This window comes from Pipistrellus kuhlii, unplaced genomic scaffold, assembly GCF_014108245.1.
Source record: "Pipistrellus kuhlii isolate mPipKuh1 unplaced genomic scaffold, mPipKuh1.p scaffold_m20_p_7, whole genome shotgun sequence".
Classification (NCBI taxonomy): Eukaryota; Metazoa; Chordata; class Mammalia; order Chiroptera; family Vespertilionidae; genus Pipistrellus; species Pipistrellus kuhlii.
Genome location: NW_023425573.1, coordinates 23,152,337 through 23,177,991, shown reverse-complemented (window position 1 = coordinate 23,177,991; position 25,655 = coordinate 23,152,337). Strand labels below are relative to the sequence as shown.

Here is a 25,655-nt window from a genome sequence, read left to right as displayed (position 1 = left end):
GACAGGAAATAATTACACAAATAAAGCTTATGCAAATTGTGTTAACTGCTGTGAAGGAGAGTGCAAAGAGCTGTAAGAGACTACAGCAGGGGCATTGTAAGAAATCAGTTTGAGGAGGTAGCATTTAAGAGGAGGTCTGACCGAAACCGGTTTGGCTCCATGGATAGAGCATCAGCCTATGGACTGAAGGGTCCCTGGTTTGATTCTGGTAAAGGGCATGTACCTTGATTGTGGGCATATCCCAGTAGGGAGTGTGCAAGAGGCAGCTGATAGATGATTCTCTCTCATCAATGTTTCTAACTCTCTATCCCTCTCTCTTCCTCTCTGTAAAAAATCAACAATATATATTTATATGTATATATATTTTTTTTAAAGAGGAGGTATGAAAGATGAGAAGAAATAAATGCATTTCCTTTTCCTACCCTCATTCTGTTCTTCAAGACTGAATGTGGAGGTGGGGTATGCAACAAATAAAAACCCATGCTGTGGGCAGCAGCACTATCTCCTCATTTTATTGTCTGATTCTCACACCCGGGGTCTCACAACTGTTGAAAACACTGGCAGCAATGTGCCCCCAAAGAACTGGAGTAGCAATTTGGAATCCTGGGATCTCTAAGAATTGTGCTTAAGTCCTGAAATACTACTGCTGGCAATTGCAAGAGTCAGAGGTTCACCATAAAGCCCGGGTTTCAAGAGAGCAATAGACTTCAGATGACAGCCCAACCCCACCCCTCACTGGGAGCCCCAATGCCATCAGCTGTCATGGGGATGCACTTGCTGAGGAAAGGTGCCCTAACTCTTCACAGTCTCTGAGCTGACCTCTCACATGGGATTCCACTGTTACCACTATTTATCCTCCCTACACTCATGGCGAATGAATGCAAGTGGGGAGACATAACCTCCAAGGGGCCATCAGAAGCAACCCTAAGTTTTTGAAGTCTCCCCACCAGCTGCTGTGCTCCTTGGAGCTTCCTCTTCAGGTGGAAAGAGAATCAATGCCATGAACCTTCCCCAAGAGAAAAAAAAAAATCCTAGAAGCTGATGGATGGCACTGTTAATTATTTGACATTTTATATTCATTCTATTATTTTGCTTTGCTTTTCATTTAATTTTAATGTAGTAATTTTCAGGTACTCGAATATTTATCACCTCCCTCTTATCTCCTCCTACTCTCTCTCCCCACTGACTTGGTAACTTTAAGAAATAAATGTACTTACCTTTCCTTTGTCCTCAATTCTCTCCTAGCCTTCTCTTTATTCCACAATCAAATAACTTTTTATACCTTAACTTTTCATCCCACCTAGAACAGGATAATAAGACTCAATATGCTCATTGCCATATCTAACCCTTATTTACTATTGTATGTCAGTAATAAGAACAGAAGGACTGCCCTGTAAATGTTATTTAAGTGAATAAATGAAATGAAAGAGTGAGTAAAGTAAGTAAATGAATGAACAAATGAATGGATGAGTGGATGAATGAATGAACAAATGAACTAGCTAGAAGATTTAGCATCATTTGCTTAACTAGGTTTCAGTTTCCTTACAGCCAAGAAAGTTGAACCAGATTATTTTTATATGCACTTTCTGCTCTAAGATTCTATGATTCTTGCTGCAATAAAAAGCCTAAAAGGCACATTTTTCTATATATATTTGCGCTTACATTTCAGAAAAGTTTTTATTGTTTTCTTATGTGTTTATGCCTAGTAAAGTTTAAATTTATTTGACAAGAGCTATTTGAAGCCAAAGAATATTTTTTATGCATTCTTCTGCTTTTTTTTTTTGAGTGGGAAAATGTTAGCTGGCAACTGATGTGTAGGATGGTGAGGTTTGAACATTACAAAGGAATGAATTTCACGGCCCACACTGTCCCTTCCTAGACAGTTCCCTCTCCCCTTGCACAGAGCGTGGGGGTCTTTTTGAGGCTTTCCAAAAGCGGCAAATAGGCAACTCACAGTATTCTTCAACTAAAAGCTGGAATTTTAAATTTCAGCCAGAAAACTATTGTGATTTTTTTTCTTAAAAGTTTTCCATAAATGATGAGGCCTATGATTAAAGTACAAAACATCAAAATATGAAGCTCAAAACAAACCAGAAACTCCAGCTTCCTGCCCTCTTGTTATCACGGTTTTTTGTGGTTTTTTGTTTGTTTGTTTGTTTGTTTGGGGTTTTTTTTGTGGGTTTTTTTTTGTTTTGTTTTGTTTTGTTTGAGTGGTTAGCACATGTGTCAAACACAAGGCCCGCGGGCCAAATCCGTCCCGCCAGGCCTTGCAATGTGGCCCGCACCGCGCTGTCATCACTGCACTCCGCTGCGTTTCCATCACAATGACAGTTTATGACTGTTCAGTAAACCATTCGGCCGGCGCTTTAGGCTGGATTTTAGATTTTGGCCCCTTCTCTGATTGAGTTCGACACCCCTAGAGAATATCAAGTTTGAAGGGCTGGGTTACCTGTTTTGAACAGGATTCCACAATCAGAGCTTAAGTGCAGAGATTTATGTGCCATATCTTCCTAACAGCCCGAGCTAGCTTGAACTAGCACCTCCATTGGGAAGGCCATTTTTTCAAAAGTCATTGCTTTCAACGAATAAAGTTTAAGGAAGCAAATTGGACCCAAAAAAAAAGGGCGGAGGGAGGGGGTTTGGGCAGAAATCAGGATGTTTGTCAGTTTTACCAACAGAAACAAAACAAAAAAAGTATTCACCATGTAAAGTCCCTGAAAACATGGATATTTTAGCAAATAACCATAACCATTGTCAAAAGAAACAAATATAAAAGACTTGTTTTTCTTTTTCCATATGATAGATGTTCCTTCTCATTTTTATTTTCTCTCTAAACTGTTTTATCTATACACTGATTTACTGATTGTGTGGATACTACAAACTTTAAAATTTCCATTTCCAAAAGCTTGACTTTAATGGTCATTTATTTGAAAAGCAACTTCTAAGCACTTGCCAGTCTGTTCGAACATTTTAAATGAATGAGTCTCTCAAGGGACCCAGGATACAAAGCTATAGGAATGGTAGTTCTAATATCTGCCTGGAGCTAATGGCTTCATAGGTAGACCTAAAGGAGAGCAAGTAGAGTGGTTGTTAGACACCCAGTGCAATGGGACTGACACACCAACTTCTGCTGCCTTTCATCGATGTACATAATCCATGTAGATAGTTTTATGCAACTGAAGGAAAAGTGCATTTTCCCCCTTAGCAACTTCATGTGAGGGCTAAAGTCTCTAAATTAGCATTTTACTTCCCTGTGTAGCATCACCCAGGATATGTATTTAGTAGTCACTATTGCTTTTGTTTTTCACACATTATTCATATACTAATGAGATTGCAGCATTGCTTAACTATTAAAGTGGCACATAGTTTTTGCTCAGTCATGCCTGAGGCATCACAGAGAGGTGGTTTGTAGTTATTTCCGAGTTTGGCTGTCAAAAAATATGAGAGGTGCTCATTAGAAGTCTAGTTTTCATAAGTTATTTGCATTTTAAAATTAGAGTCACTATCATGTATTCTTAGTAATTTTGTGTTTAAATTGCTTTTCAGCTACTCTAAAATAATTGAACTACCCAGACTACACAAATGAGTTTCTACAGTTTTTGCATTTTCTTTGTGTGAACATTTATGACTTTAAGGAAAGAAAAAAGACAACCACTGGAAACTTAATCTATTACTTTAAAGGTGAAAAATTAAAAAATAATCTTTACTGTAAGCTTAGTAGAAAAGTTAAAACATAAAATTCTCAAAATTTGAAGACATACAATATGTATACTCAATTTCTCAAGTCAATAGCATTTTGTTTGTTCTTATGCCATAGTCAAAGTTGGATTGTTGCTTCATACCTGGAGAAATATTTTTGCAATTATCTGATTCACTTTTCAACCCAGATATTCTGTCATACACCGTTGAGAAATTGAAATTATGTTTTGGATTCAAGTGATTGATCTGTACACATAAAAGTTGGCATTTACTGATTCTGATGCAAGATATTTTTTTCTAATAATAGAGGCTGTCTTCAGCCTATAAGTTCTCACAAATAGCACTATTTATTTGGAAACTTTATAAATGCTAATGACTATACAGTGGTTGATGTTTGTAACATGCCTACATTTCTTTAAATTGTGTTTTTTGACAGTTTTTCCTTGATTTTATAACCTCGACAGTATTAGGGCGTACTGGTTAGATGTTTGGTCAGTTTGGGCTTGCACTATTAATTTATTTTATTTATTTATTCATTTATTTTCAGTGTGACTTCTGAGATAGAATCCTAGAAAACTAGCAGAATCCAAATAAAATCTGTAATTAGTTCATAGTAAAAAAAAAAAATTGTATTTTTTTTTACTTCTCTATATGTAGTTAGTTACCTTTTTCATATCTGTTGCAATCATTCACTGGTTTTATGACAGGTAGTAACAGGCAATACTCATAACATGGTGAGCATTTAGATAAATTATAAACACTTCTGAGGATGAAAAGGAAGAAATTTCTTAATTGAATATTTTATAGTCCTGAAAAACAAGGTAACACTCTGTGTTTATACATATTGATTTCTAAACATAAGTAATAAATGTTTAGAAAAAATAATTTAATGTAAATAAATTTTTATATGTAATTAATTTTACATAATTAAATAGAAACTGATATTTATACCAAGTAAGTAAGATTTTGGTAGCAGGGGAAGTACCTACAAATAAGGAGACAAATTTTAATGACTTTACATTCTCTGAAATGCTATTCTTTATAAATATTCTATCTCAAATTATTTAGGTTGAACTTATGAAACTGCCATTTTTGAATGAAAAAAATCTAAGAGCATCAATTTCAAATAGTTCATCCTTATAGATTATAATACAGAAATCAATAAACTGTCATTTAATTTGCTCACATTTTTCTTTATATTTCATATAATATTTATAGAAATTCCACAAAGTTAGGATTCTATTATCCCCCTTTTTTTCTATGGGTAAGCAAGACTATAAACTAGTAAGTTATGGAGCCAGGATTTGAAGTTAAGCTTGTTTATAGGCAAAGTAATTTTTCTTGTCACTTCTTCACTAATGTACCTCAAAGATGGGAGAATGTTCCAGTCGTATAAGTGATGCTCATCAATGATGAGAGAGAATCATTGATAGGCCACCTCTTTCATGCCCACCCTAGGGATTGTGCCAGGCATGTGCCCTTGACCAGAATCAAACCCAGGACCCTTCAGTCTGCAGGCCAATGTTCTATCCACTGAGCCAAACAAACTAGGGCAACATTTCAAAAAAAAAAATTTTTTTTTAATATTTACAATAAAAAAGGGCAAAGATGTTTGACATTCTTAGGTGTGAGTCAAACGTTACATTTCATTTGTGTGATTGCTGCAGTCATTTCAAAGCAATAATAACTGTACAAATGCAGTGCCATTCCATCAGTCCTCTGCATTCCAGGTTGTCTGAAAGCACCATGGCACAGCAAGACAGAAGTATAAATTGCCATTTTAGTTATCCACAGCTTAAAGTACTAGTTTGGGGAAAAATGCCATATTCTTTAAGAGATAATTTTGGCCCTGGGTCCTGAATCTAGCAGAAGCCTTTTGGTTGAGAGAAAAAAGGAAACAATTTGTTCTTTAGAATATCTGTGGATTAGCATTTTTTTACCATCACATTAAGAGATCCTATCATCCCCACATGGCCAGATGGCTTCATTGTTAGAAGCTGCGGAAGGAAGGAATTGGGTTTCTTCGAAGAGAAAGCGTGAGTGTATATTTGGTCATGGTAAACATTCACATGCCTAGATTTTAAAGGCAATTTGATATCGTGGTTTTTGTTAACATTTCTAAGGAGGATCTCCATAGGAATGATTTCCTTAACAGGTTTTAGCTGACTTCAGGAGCTATAAGAAAATACCCAGGATTCTGAGCTAAGAACTCCACTTGCGCAAGAATTTGCCCTTGGTGGAAGCATAATGCAATGGCAATTCTCAAAGATTGCATCTGACTTTCTGAAGAGTTCGAAATGTTGACTAAAGTGAATATGTGAAAAAATAAAACTGTCCACATACAATATCATAATTTCTTTTTCTATGGTTTCAATTCAAAAAGTAAAACCTGAAATCGTTATATGACATAACATTTTTTACTTAATTTGTCCTGAAATAAAACTATTAAGTACACTGAACTCACAAAAATTGCTATGAATTGCAATCTAGTTAAAACTATTTTTCCTGTTTCATTAGACTTTAATGTTAGCCTGTTTCTCATAATAGCCTTTTACTAAAATATATCTTACTAGAGGCTTGGTGCATGGATTCGTGCACCAGTGGGGTCCCTCAGCCTGGCCTGCAGAGATCGGGCAAAACCAGCTCTCCAACATCCCCCAAAAGGTCCTGGACTGCAAGTGGGCACAGGCCAGGCCAAGGGACCCCAATGGAGCACAGTCAGGGCTGGAGAGGGACCACAGGAGGGCTCCAGGACGTGTCTGGTCCATCTTGCCCAATCCTGATTTGTCAGACCCCAGCAACAAGCTAACCTGCTGGTTGGAGCATCTGCCCCAGTGGTCAGTGCACATCATAGTGACTGGTCGAATGGTCGAATGGTAGGACACTTAGCATATTAGGCTCTTATTATATAGGATATCACAATCTAATAAAAGTTCATTATGAAATTTCATTATGAAATTTTAAAAATGGCTGCATGGTTCTCTTTTATGAAAGTGGCTTATAAGTAAAATAAATAACTATATTAAAATGTTTACTATGTATAGATAACAACGTTGAAGACTTTTGGACTTTTAGGTTATGTGAAAAGTCAAAATCACAAAGTGGCATCTTTACTCAGTGATACTTATTCCGATAGCATTTCATTTTAAAACCATAATAATGACAAAATGGAGCCATTTGGATGTAAAAGTGATGTGCAGACATCAGATCAGCTCTGTTCTGGAGGCAAGAAAGGGAGTGTCTCTGTTCTCTGGGCGATGATGTGTCGTGGCCCTGGCGGAGTGTGTCTATAGATGGTGGAGGCAAGGCCATGTGCAGGCACAACATGAACTGCTTTTTATGTGAAGAGAAAAGAGCTTCCCTTCCAAGAAAAACATTAAAAACTTTCATGTGTGTTTATTACCAATTATGGGTCTCAAATTTGCCTTTTCACATTTTTTAGAAAATTCTTATTTATAGGACAAAGAAGTCATCCTAAGTACTTTTTTGTTTTGTTTTCTTTTATTTTTCAGTTACAGATGACGTTCAATATTATATTAGTTTCAAGTGTACAGATAACTCCAGGGCTTCACTTCAGATTGAGGTAAAGAGTCAGCAGAGTTCTTACCCCACATCCCCAAGTGGCTGTTGTCTCAGACATACATCCTCAGCCTCCCTGCTCAAAGCATCCTCACCAGACCCTACGCATTCCTATTAGACCATAATATACCAGAGAACCATAGTGCAGAATGTTTTAGTCACATATGACACTCATACTGACCCCCACACACTTATTTTAAATTTCCCATTGCCAAAAGTTTCCTTATAACCTCCTATAGAGATGGGACACTTTCCCAACTCTTCTTGCACAGGGAAGATTCATGGAATTATGATTTTTTATTGCAACCAACTCTTTAAAAAGTCAACTGAATCATACCCAGAGTCTTCACTGAGCAGAAAGAAAGGCATTTTGTAATTACCTTTGATCTCACTTCTGAAATACCTCTAAAAGGTGCTTCTTGCCTTGGACTTCACAGCCTCTGTCTTCTCCCTCTCTTCTCCTCTCCTGACCAAAGAGCCTCTTATCATTACTAGCCGATGCTGATTCAGGAACAGTCATCCATTTATTGTTTGTGCCATTTTTCCTCTTCTGCTTTTGTAGGTGTCCTGCCTGCCTTCCAAGCTTACCTACAACCAACCTTCTTTGCAAACCCAATGTGATTGAGCTCATTATCCCAACTTCCTCCAACACGCAGACCTGTCACTCCTCTAATACTTAATAATGTTATAGCAATGTGTTCTGCCTGAAGACATACCAAAACTCCCTGAGTAAGACCAATACCTTGTATTGCTTGTCCTTTCAGCACCAGCACCAAAACCATACACCTTGGAGAGGGGAGCACTAAGTCCTCTCATTAATCTACACACAAGCCCTCCCTCACTCCCTCCAGCACTTCTAGACAAAAGCCTGTCTTGCACTCCATTTGGGGTTCAGCATTAGTGGATACCTAGTACATACCTAAATCTCAAGTAAAAAACCCAACATACACAGGGGGCGATTCCATCACATGGACCATTTCACCACAATGTGGATTTACTGTGAAATCATCAAAGCTTAACAGTCTAGGCTTCTCAGGTGCACAGGCTCCACTCTCAGTGACCTGGGGGAGAGAGTTTGCCAATGTGCCCACGGTTAAATGTTTTTGTAAAATTTTCAAAAGGATTATATTTTAACTGCAGTTGTTTCCTTCCATTCAGACTCCCACTATATCTTACCTTCCCTTGTATGAAGAGTCCTTGGAATGGCCACAGACAGGTGTGGGGTCTCACTTAAAGGAAACTGAATGGCATTGTATTTTTATGAAATATATTCATGTGACTTGAGGGCACTTTCATGGATAGTTAAAGGATAGCTAGCCATCCACATGTCAGATTGGCTTCCAGAAATTTTCCTACCATGGACAATGGCAACTCAAACAGATGTTGAGACATGAAGGTGTCAGCTCAGAGATGATTTTGCAATATAAGCATGTCCTACTATCCCCAATACCAGAAATATATAAAGAAATATAGATAGTAGAGTGAAAACAAGGAAACTATCCTGTAGAGAATTCTTCCTGTCACCAGACATGTGGAATTATAAATTCAAGATTGGGGTCTCTCCTGGAAGAAATTTACTTGATAATACAGCATTGAAAATAATAACTAGCTACATCATTTGAGTTTTTATTTTTATTTTTTAATGGAAATCAATAAAAAAAGAATCTACCCAAATTCTTATATTTGTATAGCAGAAACCTGTATTACAAGTAATAGGTACACCTATAACAACCCATATATCAAAGAAATTTTACAATGGTTTCGCACCAAATTTGTCATCAATCTGGAAAATGTATAAGATATTATTAGCCAAGGTTTGTGAAGCTGAAAAAAAATATACAGACAACAATATTATAGTAAGACTAGATTATCTTTCTATTCCCTTTAGAAAAAATCTAAAGCTGCTGTCATATGAAGAGACAGATATTATGGAGCTAAAATGTAGGGGAAAGTATTGTAGAGGTGTATTGGCAGTTGATTGGTTAAAATATCACTTTTCCAGAAGTTGTCATGTTTACAGTATTTCTCAGCCTTTTTGTATTTGAAATTTGTTGCCATTTCTTTTTGTTTTTTCTTCCCCTTAAAGAGAGTCTCCAAAAATTGTATGTACATCAGACCCTAAAAACCTGGATTATCCCCCCCAAAAAAGATACATGCATCAAGTATAAGCAAGTGGTTGGCTTTTATCTCGCTTTATTTCCATCTTGGCTCAGCTAATAAGTATGAAGAGTGTCCTCCAAATGTAAGCAGAGCTCACATTACAGCCTGAAATGAATGAAAATAAGTTCATCTTCAGAGAACTAAAGACAATATCAGAGGGTAGACAAGTCGTTATTACAGATGCCTTTCTTTGGTCTGTGCTTTGCCTGCTCCCATGGTGATATAAGATAATAAGAATCCAGGGTCAAGGTAATGCACCTTTCTTCAAGGAGAATGGAAAATGGTCTAATCAATTCAGTCACTGCCATCCCAGCTGCATGCTATTAAAAACTCTGAAGAACTAACGAATATTGAACCAGTTTTCCAAGGACAAAGTTACTGCTGTTATATAAATATCCTGAAACTACACTAGATCATGAACCCTTTCCAAGTACCACTTACTATGTACTTATGTTTCTCTTGGCAAAAAAAAGATAAAAGAAAAAAAACCTTCTGCTCACTTCCTCCCTATTTACCCGTCTTAATAATCCAAGGAAGAGGGCCTCTGAATGAGAGTGTAGGTGACACTTAGGGCATCTAGTTTTTCTCAACAGCAGCATTCTGATGATACACTGTAAAACTATTGTGAGCCCAGGAAATCTCTCATTATTGGGGAGAGTAAAACAGTAGCAGTCCTGACACTTCAGCAGTCTATAGCTATTTTACTTTAAGGACTTTCCCAAAAAATGTTTATTATATTTTTGTTTTGATTGTTTTTTAACCTCAACGGAAAAGGTATGGACTATGAGAAACCATGACCATGAACAACTACTGAAATCAGAAAGCCTCATATACCTAAAGGCATCGGCTTAAGTCCAAACATCTGATTAAATAGCCACATAATTAATGTTCTCAGTTTTACATGGCCAAACTAACTTGTTAAGAATAAATAGTTTGGATGATTTTTAGCAAAATGTTATAGAGCCTCATTCCCATTTCTGACTCTTCCCTTTCTGCAGGCCCTTCTGCCTGCTAGTCGGTCTCTCTACCTCCCTGCATCTCTACAGTGTGTAGAACTTTCCACCTCCAAATATCACTCATGCTACTTGACTTCCCAGGGACACCTTCTTGTTCCCCACCCACCAAGATCCTAGCCAACTCTCAAGAGTATTCCTCTTTGAAACTTTTTTTTAAGTTTTCTTCTTCCCATCTCCCTCTGAATGCTCACAGTACATTTTTATCCATGGGATGAGTTTGAGATTTAAGTTATTGTTGTTCTGAATTACTATTTAGTATTGTAGCTGTTGTTTTTATGCTCTAATCTATTCAGACATGTATTTAAGATGGCTAAAAAGGGACCAGCTATGTAATAAGATTAAATAAATTAACTTAAAAGCATGAAACAAAGAGAAATCCACTTAGCATACGCTATATTAAAAGTGAGAGGAGAGAGGGAGCAGGAAATGAGAAGAGGAAATAGGAAAATAGGAAGACCTGTTTATTGCAATTATAAACAGAGGTCTAGAGTATTACAGTCTTTTTTCCTATTTCATCAGATTTGATCACCCTTTATAAACCTGAAGATTTTGTTGTAACAGTTGCATTGACTCTAATACAAAGACACTGCTTTGTTTGTTGGGTCATGAAAGGAAGAGGGCATTTGGTGGGATCAGTGGGAATTATGACCAGGGTATAGAAGTTTGCATAGAAGCCCAAAGATAACATGTTCAATAATCATGTTATCTTTGATGTTAATGTACAATATTAAATATGTAGAACTCAAATCATTTGCCCCCAACTGATTCCTGCTTTCTTCAAAGAGAACTGCCAGGTTTCTTACTTAACTGCCTCTTTCGCCCTCTCTCCCAGGTCTGCTTTGTGAACCTGGATGTGAACAAGGATGAGTGCAGCACAGAGCACCTGCAGCAGGTAACACTAGGGACTCACGCTCTCCAGGAGCGCATTACAAGGGCGGGCTGCCCTGATGGGAGAACAACATGACTTCATCAATACATGATGCTCCTTCTGTAGGGGACTGTTGAATTGGATGGTTTCATCACGGCCCATTCCCTTGACCCTTTCCTTCACCTTCCCATGCAGTTTGCCTGCCTTATGTTTGTGAAACTTGTTTTCCCAAGAGACAGAGCTACTCTCCAAGCAGGCACTTCTTCCTCTCACCATTTCCTTAAAGAGGTTTTTTTTGCTCTCTCCTTCTCCCCTCTCAAGCACTGTCTGAGTTAGCTTTTCCAAGGTTTTACCAGCCCTTCCTTCTGGCTCTCAGGGTTGCTGCTTCCTTCTGCTTTTTCATTATCAAATGTTTTATCACCAACCTTGCTTTCCCAATCTTACACTTCCCTGGGGCTCAAATGTTTTACACTCTGCAGCAGCTAAATATTCTAAGATCATCCAAAGTTGTGAGAATCCTGATGTAAATCCTTGACAATATACAGGAGCTTGAAGGCTCATGCTATCCTTTGTGCTATAGCCTCTGGACACAATGGAAGAAATGATTGATGTGACGATCTTTTTATGCCCAGAGCTGCAGATGGTTTGATCTCACTATTAATGCAATGCTTTCAATGTATAACATCATGCCATTCGCAGCTTGATTATCACAGAACAGTAGACCTGCAATTACTCCTGTAATGTTTTTGTTTTTTGACAATGCTTCATCTGAAGCTTTCTAAGTTCCAGATATCATTCATCTGTGTAGTACTAGAGGGGTTTTAAAAATAAATTGTACATATGATTTCATTTGATGAGATTGTGATTCAGCATCCATCAAAGAGAGATGCCAAAGCAAGTTGGCATCTTAAGAATGGTGTGTTTGGAGATTTATATGAGTGATTTGAGGCAGTTTTCTGCTATGGTTAAGAGTAGATACTTTGACACTGACTTAGCTACATACACTTGTGTGAGGTCTTAATCTTCTCTGGGCTTCAGACTACATAAGTGTAAAAAAAAATGTAATAGTGGTACTTAATTCCTGTTGTGGGAAATAAATGTAGTAAAATATAACATGTAAAGACTTCAGTTAGCTTATTGCCAAGAACATAGAGCAAAATCAATGTTAGTAATTATTTTATTATTGATATTATTATTGACTTTATTATAAAATAAGATGATTATTAATCTTAAGTCTCTTACCCCAGGACTTAAAAGAACACAATTTCTGAACTACTAAGTATATTTGTGGTGTGACAGCAATTGTTAAATGCTAACTTTTGGAAGTTTAGTACTAACAGTTTTTAAAAGCTTTATATTTAAAGACTCTCCTACCAATCTAAAGCTTTATGCTTCAATTTCACACAATATCTTTAGTAATAATTTAGTAGATTAAGTAACCTATAGTATGAATAGTTATATGAGTATATTATTTTTGTAAGTAAATAGTTTGGGGGAAGTGTTTTGGAAGTGAAAAGAAATCATTTAAACTAATGAAGATTCTTGCTCTACAGAAATTGGTCAATGTTTCACCAGATCTCCCAAAACTTATCAGCTCCATGAATGTCCAAAAACCAAAAGAAAATGAAATTGTCCTCCTCAGCGGGTTAACATCTGGAAATCTCCAGGCAGATTTTAAAGTTTCACAGGTAAGAAGTATAGGCTTTTGATAAGGTGCTCCTTCACTAGTGATATTATCAATGGTTGGCTCTTGGCAAATATCAGTATGAACCCCAACTAGATCTCACATAAACTCTTACAGCATAAAAATAAGAACGTCTCTATATTTAATAGTTCATTTGTATTTCTCCAAAATATTGCAACTTTGAGTTTGACAGACCTTTCTTTACATCAACTCAAGTTCATAGTGCTACATGGCACTTAAACTAGAACAGACATAGTAGGCATTGATTGGTTAGCTTGGTTTTCTGAAAATATACTGAGTAGTAAAAAGCAGAATTGTCTTCTGTTACAAGAATAACACCAAAATTCTAATTCATACTTTGTGGTCCCAGAACCCGACAGTGTCTTCTTTCTGGATGTTTTTTAGTTCTAGGATGCACCAAACAGCCAAGTAGTAAGTACAAGATAGCAGTCAAAACCAGTTTGGCTCAGAGCGTCGGTCTGCGGACTGAAAGGTCCCAAGTTCGATTCCGATCAAAGGCATGTACCTTGGTTGTGGGCACATCCCAGTAGCAGGTGTGCAGGAAGCAGCTGGTCGATGTTTCTCTCTCATCGATGTTTTTAACTCTCTATCCTTCTCCCTTCCTCTCTGTAAATAAATAAATAAATAAATAAATAAATTAAATAATTAAATAAATAAATAAAATATATATATATTTTTTAAAGATAGCAGCCCCCAGGAAGCAAAAAGTTTCTTGTTCCAAGGAATGAAATTTCCAAAGGAAAAGAATGCTTCTAAAAATAGAATAGGAATTATTATTCTCATTCAACACCCTGTTGTCTATTGTTATTAGATAAGCCATTATTATATTCTTTATCTGAAGAAAAATAAAAATATACAAATTGTTTAATCAACTTACAGAAAAATACATAAAAGATTTCTACAGGCACATTGTATAAAAGATTGTTAATTTTCTCAAATAAGTATGTTTATAGTGAAAGCTATAAATTAAGATAATAAGCATTTGTTTTTCTTCAAATTGTCCTTTCTTGGGTTTTAGTTTTGCTGCAAAATTTTAAATAATTTATTCTTCAGTATTACAAATTATCAAAAAATTCAGAGACCCACCTACTATTTCTTGCTCTACTCCTGATGCTTTGTAAAAATCTACACACAGTCCATTACAACTTGTTAAGCAAGACTAGAACAAAATCCTTGGAGTCAATCTAATAATACATGTCCTTAGTAAAAAAATTAATCGTCTGAAAAAAGAATACAGAAATGGCTCTAAATACCCTCTCTTTATATTAGGCAAAATCATTATGACCAAAAGCAACTTATAAACCTCAGTTTTAAGAGTATTTCTGGACCAGGCCTATTAGTTGGGATTTGTAATTAAACATATCAGAAAATTGACTTAAGCACAGAGTGATGCATTGTCTCATGTAACTACAAAATCCAGTGGGTAGATTAAACACAAGGATTTGAACAAAGTCATCAGACATGCATATTCTCTTGTGGCCTCTCTTCTTCTTTCTCTTTGTGTACTCCATTATCAGACAAGCTCTTCTCACAAGGAATCAATATCCTTTGGATTCAAGTTGAGTAAGAAAGAGAGAATATCTCTTCCAGGTGGCTCCCAGGAAAAATCTCATTGTATCCTATTAGCTCTCATGTGTCATGTGCCCATTTCTGAACTAGTAAGTAAGCAACTTTTAATGGGACAAGACAGCCAAACTGAGGCTATCCCTAAACCAACAGGTATGGGCAATAGTTGACTAAGATGAGACTTGCCATTGCTGTGCTACCTCAATATAGCTGATCTACTAATATAAAAACATAGGGACTGTGGTACCTACAAAACAATTTAGACCTTTGTGAGAGTTGCTTCAATTTTCAAAACTGTCTCCTATGATGAAGATACAAAAAAGTTTAGTTTTCCTTTGGGCAAAGCCAATTATTGAGCACAGATAGACTATAATTCTACACCAGCTCTTAAAAACCCAATCATCTTTTGTTTCAGTGGAGTTGTGGTCTGACTCAGTTCTGGCCTCTCTCTCCAATTTTAATAGCTTTGAAGAACGTCTTCCTTACCTGATTAACTTTGCCCAGGGCAATTTTTGCTTTGATAGAAGAGAACAAAAATATGTGATACAACTCGTCTATTTTCCCCTATGTCAAATTTTCTCCTAGGTACTCTGTGTTCCCAAGTAGCACTTGAATTTTTTTCAAGCAGTTTATTAGAATAAGCTGAGTTCCAAATATTTTAAAGGTCCAAATATTTTAGATGTTCCAAATATTTTAAAGGTCCCCACTCCTTAACAGGAGAGACTGAGGGAAGAAGAAAGGTCAGAGTCCATGATTTTCTAATTTCTTTTTCTAATAAAGGCCTTTTTTTTTTTTCTATCCACTTTTAGTGTCCTTGGCTGCCAGACATCTGCTTGGTCCAGTGTGCAAGGGGGAACAGACCAAACAGTACCAATTGCATCATCTTTGAAATCAACAAATTTTTGATTGGCCTGGAATTGGTTCAGGAGCGGCAGCTCCACCTGGAAACAAACATCTTGAAGGTGGAGGATGACACAAATTGTTCCCTGTCTTCAATCGAGGAAGACTTTATCACCGCATCTGAGCACTTGGAGGAGGAGAGTGAGGTGGAAGAATACAGGAACGGTGAGAACTCTCCAATAAAACAAATGTGCATTCTGAAATTAGTCACCCTATCAAAATGTCTACATGCAATTTTAGAAAAGTTTCAGGCCATATCAGTTTGGATGACACATCACAATCTTCGCTAAGTTTAGGAGGAAAAAAGGATACAAAAGCTGGTGAAGATGCTGACTGAGGCACTTAGATTTAATGGTTAGATGGCTCTGTTCTCTCTAAAGATGCCTTAGGTGTTCTGATGAAAATGTGTGTTTTAAAGGGAAATCCTCTTGACTGCCAAGAAATGGAGACTATCACTGGGCGGAAAGTTACCCTCCCTAAGTCTTCCATCAAAGCCACTTACTTGTTGAAGCTGAGTGAGACTGGCCTCAATCCTAACAGTTTCTTTGAAGCTGTGAAACCTGGGGCCAGCTATCTAGTCTTTGTTTAGTCTTCTGAACCCTTATTTAGACCTTGGGAGTATAGTAGTTCCTGTAGCACTAATATGTTTGAAAGTATGATATGATATGAGATTGTCCTGTGCTGTCTAAGGAGGGGGATGCATTCTGGGAAATGCATTGTTAGTCAAGTTCATTGTTGTGCTAATATCACAGTGCACTTATACAAACAGATGTTATAGTCAACCACACACCTACGCTGTACCTTATAGTCTAGGCTTCAAGCCTGTATAGCATGTGACTGTATAAAACAACACAAGATTAAATCAAGAATTAGAGAGAGCAAATGGTGAAGACAGAAGTAAAGAACCCAAGAAAGTGCTTAGTACTCATTTACTCACTCTTTCTATTGACTCATTAGTGGAGATCATTGAACAATGGACTCCCTCCCGACTCTTAGCCTTAGAAAGGGATACCCCAGCTACTGTTGCCACTGACCCTGGGGCAAATACTATGCAAACTTCAGAGCACATTTTTGTAACAAGACTCACTATTAAGGTTGCTGTAAACATCCTCTCTCTTCCCTCCTGACTCACTTGGAAGTTATAAATGCATTTTGGGGCTTACTTTGCCCCTGAAGGCTGGTGACTAGTTGTCAGCTCCCAAAAGCCTTCTTCTGCTATAATGCTTGCACTTCTTTTCTGCACTGACACCCATTTTATTGAGCAGGATTCCATAAGGAAGAACAGAAGCCTTTTCAGATTCATTTTTCTTGAAGAAACATTTGTTTTGAAGAAACATTCAAATGCTATTTGGGGATGTGGGGAGGATACCTGATGCTTTGAAGCATTTTTAGAAAATAATTATTTTAGGCTCACGAGAACCTGCTATTCAAAAAGTAATCGTGCTCTTCATTTTCTCTTCACTAGGTTATGAGAATATAAATGTTTCAGCCAATGTTATGGAAAGGGAAAAGTCGAAGGAAATCACTCAGGAGGAATGGGATCACAATAAGGAAAAGGCACTTTGTACTTTGGAAGACAAATATATTAGCAAATATCACACATCATTGATTAACACAGAAACATCTCTGAGAAAAGTAGCAGAAGACATAACTTTGCAGAGTCTGGATCCATCAGCTAAGCTATCAGAGTGGAAAGGTGAAACTGTGGGGAATGAGATGACAGCCACAAATTACTATCATTCAGAAAATGTTAAAGATCAAGTGGAAAAATTGCAGGCACTCTGTACTCCAGGCAATGCTTATTTCTCCAAGGTGGTTAAGAAAGATGGACCTTCTGCCCGTGGCACTGTCATGGAGCAGGACCACAAGTTAGACCCAGGAGACCATGAAGATGGAACAAATTCTCTTCTCCCCATACAAGATGGAGAAGCCACAACGGGCGAGTATGCCACAAATTTAGCAGAATCTGTGCTGCAAGATGCATTTATTAGATTATCTCAGTCTCAGCCTACACTACCCCAGGAAACGGCAGTCAGTGTCTCTGTAGGAAGTGCTCTGCTCTCTCGTCGCTGTTCCACAAAAGATATCGTGGTCCCTCAGTCATGGAATGAGCTCCCCAAAATCGTCATTGTTCAGAGTCCCGATGGCAGTAATGCTGCCCCTGAGCCAGACATCTCTACCTGGCCTGAGATGGAAGTCTCTTTTGAAAACTCAGGTGTCCCCTCTGGAGAGAACGCCAGCAGACACCCCCAGAGTGCTCTAGAAGTAGCCTTAGCTTGTGCAGCCACCGTGATTGGAACTATTTCCAGTCCACAGGCCACAGAAAGACTAAAAATGGAGCAAGAATCCCTTATTTTCAACCACCCACCAGGTGGCAATGACCTACTACAGACTCAAGCACCCCAAGTACTCAAGGAACCGTCCATCAGTGAATACTCGTTTCCATCTGCTTTATGCGGCATGACTCAGGTGGCCAGTGCCGTCGCTGTCTGTGGCCTGGCTGAAACCGGAGAGGTGAAGTGCCCTGAAGCTTCAAGTGGACTCTTGCCTGCAGCTGTGTCCTCTGCAGCAATTCCTCCACTTTTTAATTTAGCAACAGGGAAGGACATGGCACTGGGAAACGAGGCCATCGCAGAGGCATTGTTCAAAGAGGCCGCTCTGGTTTTAATAAGGCCTACTGCCTACAGCAGCATTGGAGACCTCATGGAATCAATGAACAGAAGAATTATGGAAACTGCTTCCAAGCCTCAGAGCTCATGCTCAGAAAATGCGCTCGGAAATGAACTGGCACAAGCTCTGTCCAATCTGATTCTGAAGCACTGCCTTGATGGAATTCACCAGCAAAATAAAAGAATCGACTCCAAAGGCATGCATTCGTCTGAAACTCTGGACATCTTAATGGAAGGTACAAATCAACTGCTCTTCAATGTGATATGCTTTACTCTCAAGAAGATGAGCCATATTGTACAGCATGGTAAATGTCCCACTCTCCTTTCTAAGGAGACCATTGGATGGAGGGAAACAGAACTAGGCAACCAGCCATGTGATGAGGCTGCTAGTCAAGCATGGGCTAAAGCCACTGAATACTCCAGCAGCCATCCACATATTCCTCCACGTAGCACCAGTCTTGTTATCAATGATCTCCTAGAGGACATGCCTCCAAAGCAAGACAGCAAGGGCCCAGCGAAGCCAGGTCTCTTCCAGAACCCCATGCTGCAATCTGAATTGTCTTGTGGTCCCAGAATGCCTGGTTCTTCATCTGCTAAAATATTCCCTAAGGAAATATATCTGAAAGGATCCATGGGAAAGGATATAATAAACCCTCATCAGACACTGAGTCACAATGAGAATGAAAGCAGAGCCTTTTCAGAGGGAGAAAGGACATGGGCAGCCACCAAGTGGAGCAGCGGTTCCCAGGATGCTGAGAACAGCTTCAGTCCCAACATCCATGAGAAGTACAATTGTGCCTCACTTCTAAACAATGAAGTGCAAGTTAATCTGTCTTTGTTAGGGAGTGACTTGCCTCTTCCTGCTCAGTCCATGCTGCAGGCAAAACACACAGAGGTATACAGCATTGCAGACTTTGCGGAAGAATTAGCAGAGACCATTGTCTCCATGGCAACTGAAATTGCAGCAATTTGCCTTGACAACTCAAAGGGAAAACAACCCTGGTTTTGTGCATGGAAGAGAGGGACTGAGTTTCTGGTTACCCCGAACCTAACCTGCCGATCTTTGAAGAGGAAGGAGAGTCAGGCCAGTGGGTCCACCGTGAGGAAACACAAGCCACCGCGGCTCAGTGAGATCAAGAGGAAAACAGATGAGCACCCGGAGCTTAAAGAGAAGCTGATGAACAGGGTTATGGACGAGTCCATGAACCTTGAGGACACCCAAGATTCTGTCAGTGTCTTTGCAAACGAAGTAGCAGCCAAGATCATGAACCTGACAGAGTTTTCCATGGTGGATGGCGTCTGGCAAGCCCAGAGCTTTCCCCGGAATCGGTTACAGAGTGGAGACAGGTGGAATCGGCTGAAGGCCTCCAGCTGTGAAAGCATTGCCGAGGAGGACTCTAATGCCAGGGCCTATGTCAACAGCCTGGGTTTAATGAGCAGCCTAAGTCAGCCAGTGAGCAGGGCCAGCTCTGTCTCCAAGCAATCGAGCTGTGAGAGCATCACCGATGAGTTTTCCAGGTTCATGGTGAATCAGATGGAGAATGAAGGAAGAGGATTTGAGTTGCTGCTGGATTACTATGCAGGCAAGAATGCCAGCAGCATTGTGAATTCAGCTATGCAGCAGGTGTGCCAGAAAAATGACCACCTCAGTGTGAGGTCAAACTGTCCCTCTAAGCAGTCCAGCACAGAGAGCATCACCGAGGAGTTCTACAGGTACATGCTGAGGGACATGGAAAGAGAAAGCCTAGACAATGCCTTCTCCAGACGAAGCAGCCAGGATTGGGCGGCTGGTTTATTGTCACCTTCTCTGCGATCCCCACTGTATTACAGACAGTCATCTATGCCAGATGGCAGATCCCTGGGTGCCAGGCTGACAGTGAATGTGCCATTCAAAGCCAACTCCTTAGATGGCTTTGCTCAGAACAATCAGCGAGATCGCCTAAGCGTACAGCCCGTCAGCAGTGCTTCCTCAACGGGGCTCTGCAAATCTGATTCTTGCTTGTATCGCAGAGGTGGAACTGACCAGATCACAGCCATGTTAATTCATGAGACATGGGCAAACTCAATCGAGGCCCTCATGCGGAAGAACAAAATTATAGTGGATGATTCCCAGGCTGATGCTGAGCCTGTTTCTGGTGGCCCTCCCTTGCAAGCAGACAAGTGTGCAAACAGGTTAGCTTCTAGCAGAGTGCAAAGTGGGCCAATTCTTCTTGTCCAGGAGCCTATTGATTACCAGAGGAAAGACTCTGTTACCGAAAGCCAACATCCCTCAGTGTCCTCTCCAAGCAAAGCTGCTTCTCTTACTTTCAATTCTAAAAAGGAAACTTCCTTGTGCCATGATGGTGTCTCTGTAAATCGCACCAGGCAATCACTTTGTTCAAGGGAAGTGCCTTTAATTCAGATTGAAACAGATCAGAGAGAAGAGTGTGCTGGTGAACCTGAACACACCCTTTCCAAGTGCAGCCCCCTGGAAGAAGCAGAGGAGCATTCGAAAGACAACAAAAATGTCCCAGATGTGGTGAGGGGTAGAGACACTGAGAAGAAAGACTGCCAAGACCACGGGTGAGTGAATGATTTGTGAGACTCCTTAAGAGTGCATGGGCCTGGAGTTTGCATCTTAATTCATATTTATTCTAAATCTTAGGGACTTATTGATGTAAGAACTGAATGTCTGAGGCAATAAATGGCTTTCTTGGGTTAAGAAGAACTTATAATAATGAAAAGATGAAAGTAATTTTTTAAATTTTTTGAAACAAATGAGATTCATTTACATAATAGAGGATCTAGGGTATTGTTCTCCCCATTAAAATTAATTGCCCAATAAAAAATTCATTCATGGCAATTTTCAAGCAAAAGAAAAAATATGCCAATTAATCTACTTGAAATTTTTAAATTTAAATAAACTTTAATATTGTTTAAATATTTTGATATCTATTTTTTCTAGGGCCTCTCCTTTAGGTTTTCCTTTCTTGTCTTGTTCTAAAAATCTCTGCAAGGACACCGTGTCCTGCAAGTGTTGGCTTTTTAGATGCATGGTATACTTATGGCAGCATTAGAGGCAAAACAACTCCAGAGTATTGTTATTTCAATTTCTCTTTCAGAAAGTTGTAATGTAGGTGACAATACATTTTGAATTTGAAGCAAAGTAATTATTTCTCTCAGGTTGCTTAACAAACTGTCCATTATTTTTACAACTCCCATTTTTTATAGAAAATTGAGAGGATTCTTAAATATGAGACCATTGCATCATTTATAATTTTTTATCTATAGTTAAAGTTAAACAAAACAAAAACAAAAATTAAGCTCTATCTTTTGGAAAACATAAGATGAGAAATGGCCTGCATAGCTCTTCAGGGCCATGAACCTATTGCACAAAGAAACTGTAATTTTTAAGTGGTTAGTTACAATAAACAAGTTGAATGAAGCCTTCATCAATTTCATCAGCCTTCAAAGGTCCCTAATACGTTCCCACCCTCACCAGGGAAGCTATAGGGCTTCATCTTTTGGTGCTGATGCTTCCAATCATTATATCATTACAAGGTGTGGGTGGTGTGTGGTTCAGATGCTTGTAAATATTTCATTCTCAATCCCTCAGTGCTAAGAACTTAACTTTCTAATTGGATTAAATCCTGAAGGAAATTGAAGAAAAGAGAGCATAAAAATATACAAGCAAAAGAACACAAATATAAACAAAATGAAGAATAGGATAAGATGACCAAGAAGACAAGTTTTTATATAACAGTAATTCTCCAACTATAGAAAATATTCATCAAAGTTTTATATTTGCACCATAGTATTCACCTTCAGGAAGTATGGTGAATTACAAATGTTTAAAAGTGATCAAAGAGTTAAAGATATTCAAGAGCCAATATGTAGTTCTTTAAAATTACTTTAACTTGAGATAGCAGGAAATGGAAAATGCTTGATTTAAAGTCTCCTAAACACAGTGATCATTAACCAGCTAAGATTTTTAGTCGAAAAAGGTGACCTAGTTAAGGAACATTCATGAACTAATTTAACAAGATTTATGGTTATAGGTTCAAATCAAATTGTGATTGTCACTACAGTGAAATAAAATTCATTACCGGTATACAATTTTTACTTGCATGTCACTAATATTGTGCTTAAAATAGCTACAACCTTGAGACTTTCAGAAATTTTAGAAAGCATTTAATTAAAGCCTCCAACTGATTTAGCTTTGTGTTTCATATGATGACTCACACACATGACCCAAGCACAAATCCTCTTGGCTAATGATGTAGATTTCTGATTTTGTTTTCTAATATTGAAAGGGGGGAAAATGTGGAATCATCATCCTTAGAAATTCAAGAGATGGGTCTGCTCCCAAAATGTAAGGACTACTAAATGTTAAATATACACTGAGTAGACAGATTATTATGATTTCTAAATGCATAATAATATGATCACTCAGTATATGTATATATTAGAGGCCTGGTGCATGAATTCATGCATGGGTGGGGTTCAGCCAGCCTGGCCAGGGGGAGGGGACATGGGCAGTTGGCTGGCCTACCTGTTGGTCAAACTACTGATCGAGGGGACAATTTGCATATTAGCCTTTCATTATATAGGATATGCACTGAGTGGAAAGATTATTATGCGTTCAGAGATCATAATAATCTGGGCACTCAGTGTATTTTTTCTTTGTGGAGCAATATCAATAATAGAACATAAACTCTACTAACTAACCTTTAACCATATCACCGTGGGCACATGCCTTCATCTCTCTACTTCAGTTTACTTCTCTATAAATGGGAATATAATAATGTCATAAGAGGATTCTTAAGTGCCTACAACTCAATAAATGTTTGTTTTATGGTTGTTATTGTTATTTGGGTTGGGTATAGGGTTGCCTTAATTCCAGAGATTATTTTCCCAACTGACATGAGAATTTTATTAAAAAGGAACTTTCTAGGATTTAAAATAAAAGAAATTAGTCATATTTAGATCACATTTTCTAGAATTTGTTTTCATGAAATTTGATGTGTCAAAATAGCTAAATACAGAACTCAATTCCATCTGATTCTGTTTGGAGGTGAGGAGGTGTCATGTCCTAAAGATATTTTTAGGCTACTCTCTGGGAGACATTTTCATAATTCTTACTAAAAACTTCATAAAATCTCAACATACTGAAATAAAAATCGCTTTCATTTTTATTTTATAAAAGAGAAACTAACCACTTCAGAATATATTACGAAAGTCATATCCAAATAGAATACCGTATTTTCCGACGTATAAGACGACCCCTGATTTTACAGTTAAAACATAGGTTTAGGCCTATATTCGCTGTATAAGACTACCTCCCACTTCCGAGGCAACACCAGTTCTTTTTTTTAATAGACCGCCTCTCTGACTATGGCCAATCTGAGCAGGCTTTTTACTAGAATACAGTGTAGCTTCGGGTACAGAACTTGTATCATTTGCATGCATAAAAAGCCTGCTTGGATTGGCCAGAGTCAGAGAGGTGGTCTATTAAAAAAAGAACTGGTGTTGCCTCGGAAGTGGGGGGTAGTCTTATACAGCGAATATCGGCCTAAACCTATGTTTTAACTGTAAAATTAGGGGGTCGTCTTATATGCCGGAAAATACGGTACTTACATTTTAGGCCACCACATCTGTCCAAATACCTGAACTATCCCTTAAAGAGTTTAAATAATGTGATGTATCCCAGTTCTTGATTTCTGGAAAAATTATTATTCTATTGTAGGGCAGCAATGAGTGCTTAAATTAACCACCCTATCTAAGATCATTAAAGAACAAGTATCTAACTTTTGGATAGTTTGAGACCGCAAGTATAAACACCTAACTAAAATTCTCAACATCACATGTTGCACTTAATAACATCATCTGACTTTTTTAGAAATATATTTTATGTTGTGCATTCATTTATATTTGTTTCAAGAAAAATAGTATTCATCCAACAAATAGTTGATACCCATTGATGTGCACTATCCTTGGAACTTCAAATGCAGGATAATATAGAGATTTGGTGCCGGTGCTCATTGCTCTTACACAGCAGTGGGAGAGACAAACAACATATATGAAAATCTCATTATAAAGTAAACTAGAGGCCCAGTGCACTGGGGTAGGGAGTGTCCCTCAGCCCAGCCTGCACCCTCTCCAATCTGGGATTCTTCTCACAATCCAGGACTGCTGGCTCCCAACTGCTTGCCTGCCTGCCTCCCTGATTGCCCCTAACTTAAGGTGAAAGACATCCTGTTTTTGGTGGGACAGTCCCGATTTTTAACAATTTGTCCTGCATCCAGCATCATTTTTAAAAAGTCTCGATTTTTGGAAAGAATCTTTTAAATCTTTTGGACTTTTTAAAAACACTGCGGGATGCGGGAGAAATTGTTAAAAATCAGGACTATCCTGCCAAAAGCAGAACGTCTGGTCATCTTACCCTAACTGCTTCTGCCTGCCAGCCTGATCACCCCCTTACCACTCCTTTGCTAGCCTGATTGACACCTAACTGCTCCCCTGCCAGCCTTTTTTACCCTAACTGCCCTCCCCTACAGGCCTGGTTACCTTTAACTCCCCTTCTCTGCAGGCCTGAGTCCACCCCAGCTACCCTTCTCTCCAGGCTCAGTCGCCCCCAATTTCCCTCCTATGCCAGCCTGGTCACCCCTAATTGCCCTCCCCTGCAAGCTTGATCGCCCCCAAATGCCCTCCACTGCAGGCCTGGTCCCTCCCAACTGCCCTCCCCTGCTAGCTATCTTGTGGCAACCATCTTGTGTCCACATGGGGGCAGCCATCTTTGACCATATGGGGGCAGCCAGCTTGTGTGTTGGAGTGACAGTCAATTTGCATATTACTCTTCTATTAGATAAGATAGAGGCCTGGTGCACGCATGGGGGCCAGTTGGTTTGTCCTGAAGGGTGTCTCTGATCAGGGTGGGGTTCCCTTGGGGCCAGGAGCAGCCTAAGTGACGGACCTGTGGTGGTTTGCAGGATTGCCACGTCTCCCGGTGACCCAAGTAGAGGCCTTGGTATCTGGGATTTATTTATCTTCTATAATTGAAACTTTGTAGCTTGAGCAGAGGCCAGGGCCAGCCAGAGCAGGCGGGAAGCTTAGCTTCCTCCATTGCTGGAGAAACCCAAGCCTCCTGCTTGTTCAGTGGTTGCAGCCATCTTGGTTGGGTTAATTTGCATACTTGCTCCTGATTGGCTGGTGGGTGTGGCTTGTGGGCATAGCAGAAGTATGGTCAATTTGCATGTTTCTCTTTTTAGTGTAGATTATTGTAGAGTGTGATGAGACAAAATTAAAGAGTAGTGTGATAGAGAATAACTAATTGGTCAAAGTGGCTGCTGGCATTTGAGATGAGACCTAAAAGGTAGATAAGGGGCAAGCCATATGAAGTCACACTTGAATTTCAAGTTAGCTTGAAAACTTTTTCCACTATGAGTCAATTATAAATTCTGAATTAATATAATAAACATCCCTTTAAATACAAGACTGAACTTAACATTATTGTT

General features: G+C 38.7%; 1 protein-coding gene across 7 annotated transcripts in view; it reads left to right on the top strand.

Moving 5' to 3' along the window:
* Positions 1-25,655, top strand: part of LOC118709140 (SPHK1 interactor, AKAP domain containing) — a 98,902-nt gene that overhangs the window by 59,810 nt on the left and 13,437 nt on the right. For all 7 annotated transcript variants that reach the window (XR_006740470.1, XM_045575396.1, XM_036421047.1 and 4 more), the window contains 4 exons: positions 11,287-11,346; positions 12,876-13,010; positions 15,403-15,658; positions 16,959-20,724. Coding sequence is in view for 6 of the 7 variants with exons in the window: in XM_045575396.1 (XP_045431352.1) it covers positions 11,287-11,346; positions 12,876-13,010; positions 15,403-15,658; positions 16,959-20,724 (4,217 nt within the window). In the remaining variant the exon portion in view is untranslated. The remainder of the gene's footprint in view (positions 1-11,286; positions 11,347-12,875; positions 13,011-15,402; positions 15,659-16,958; positions 20,725-25,655) is intronic.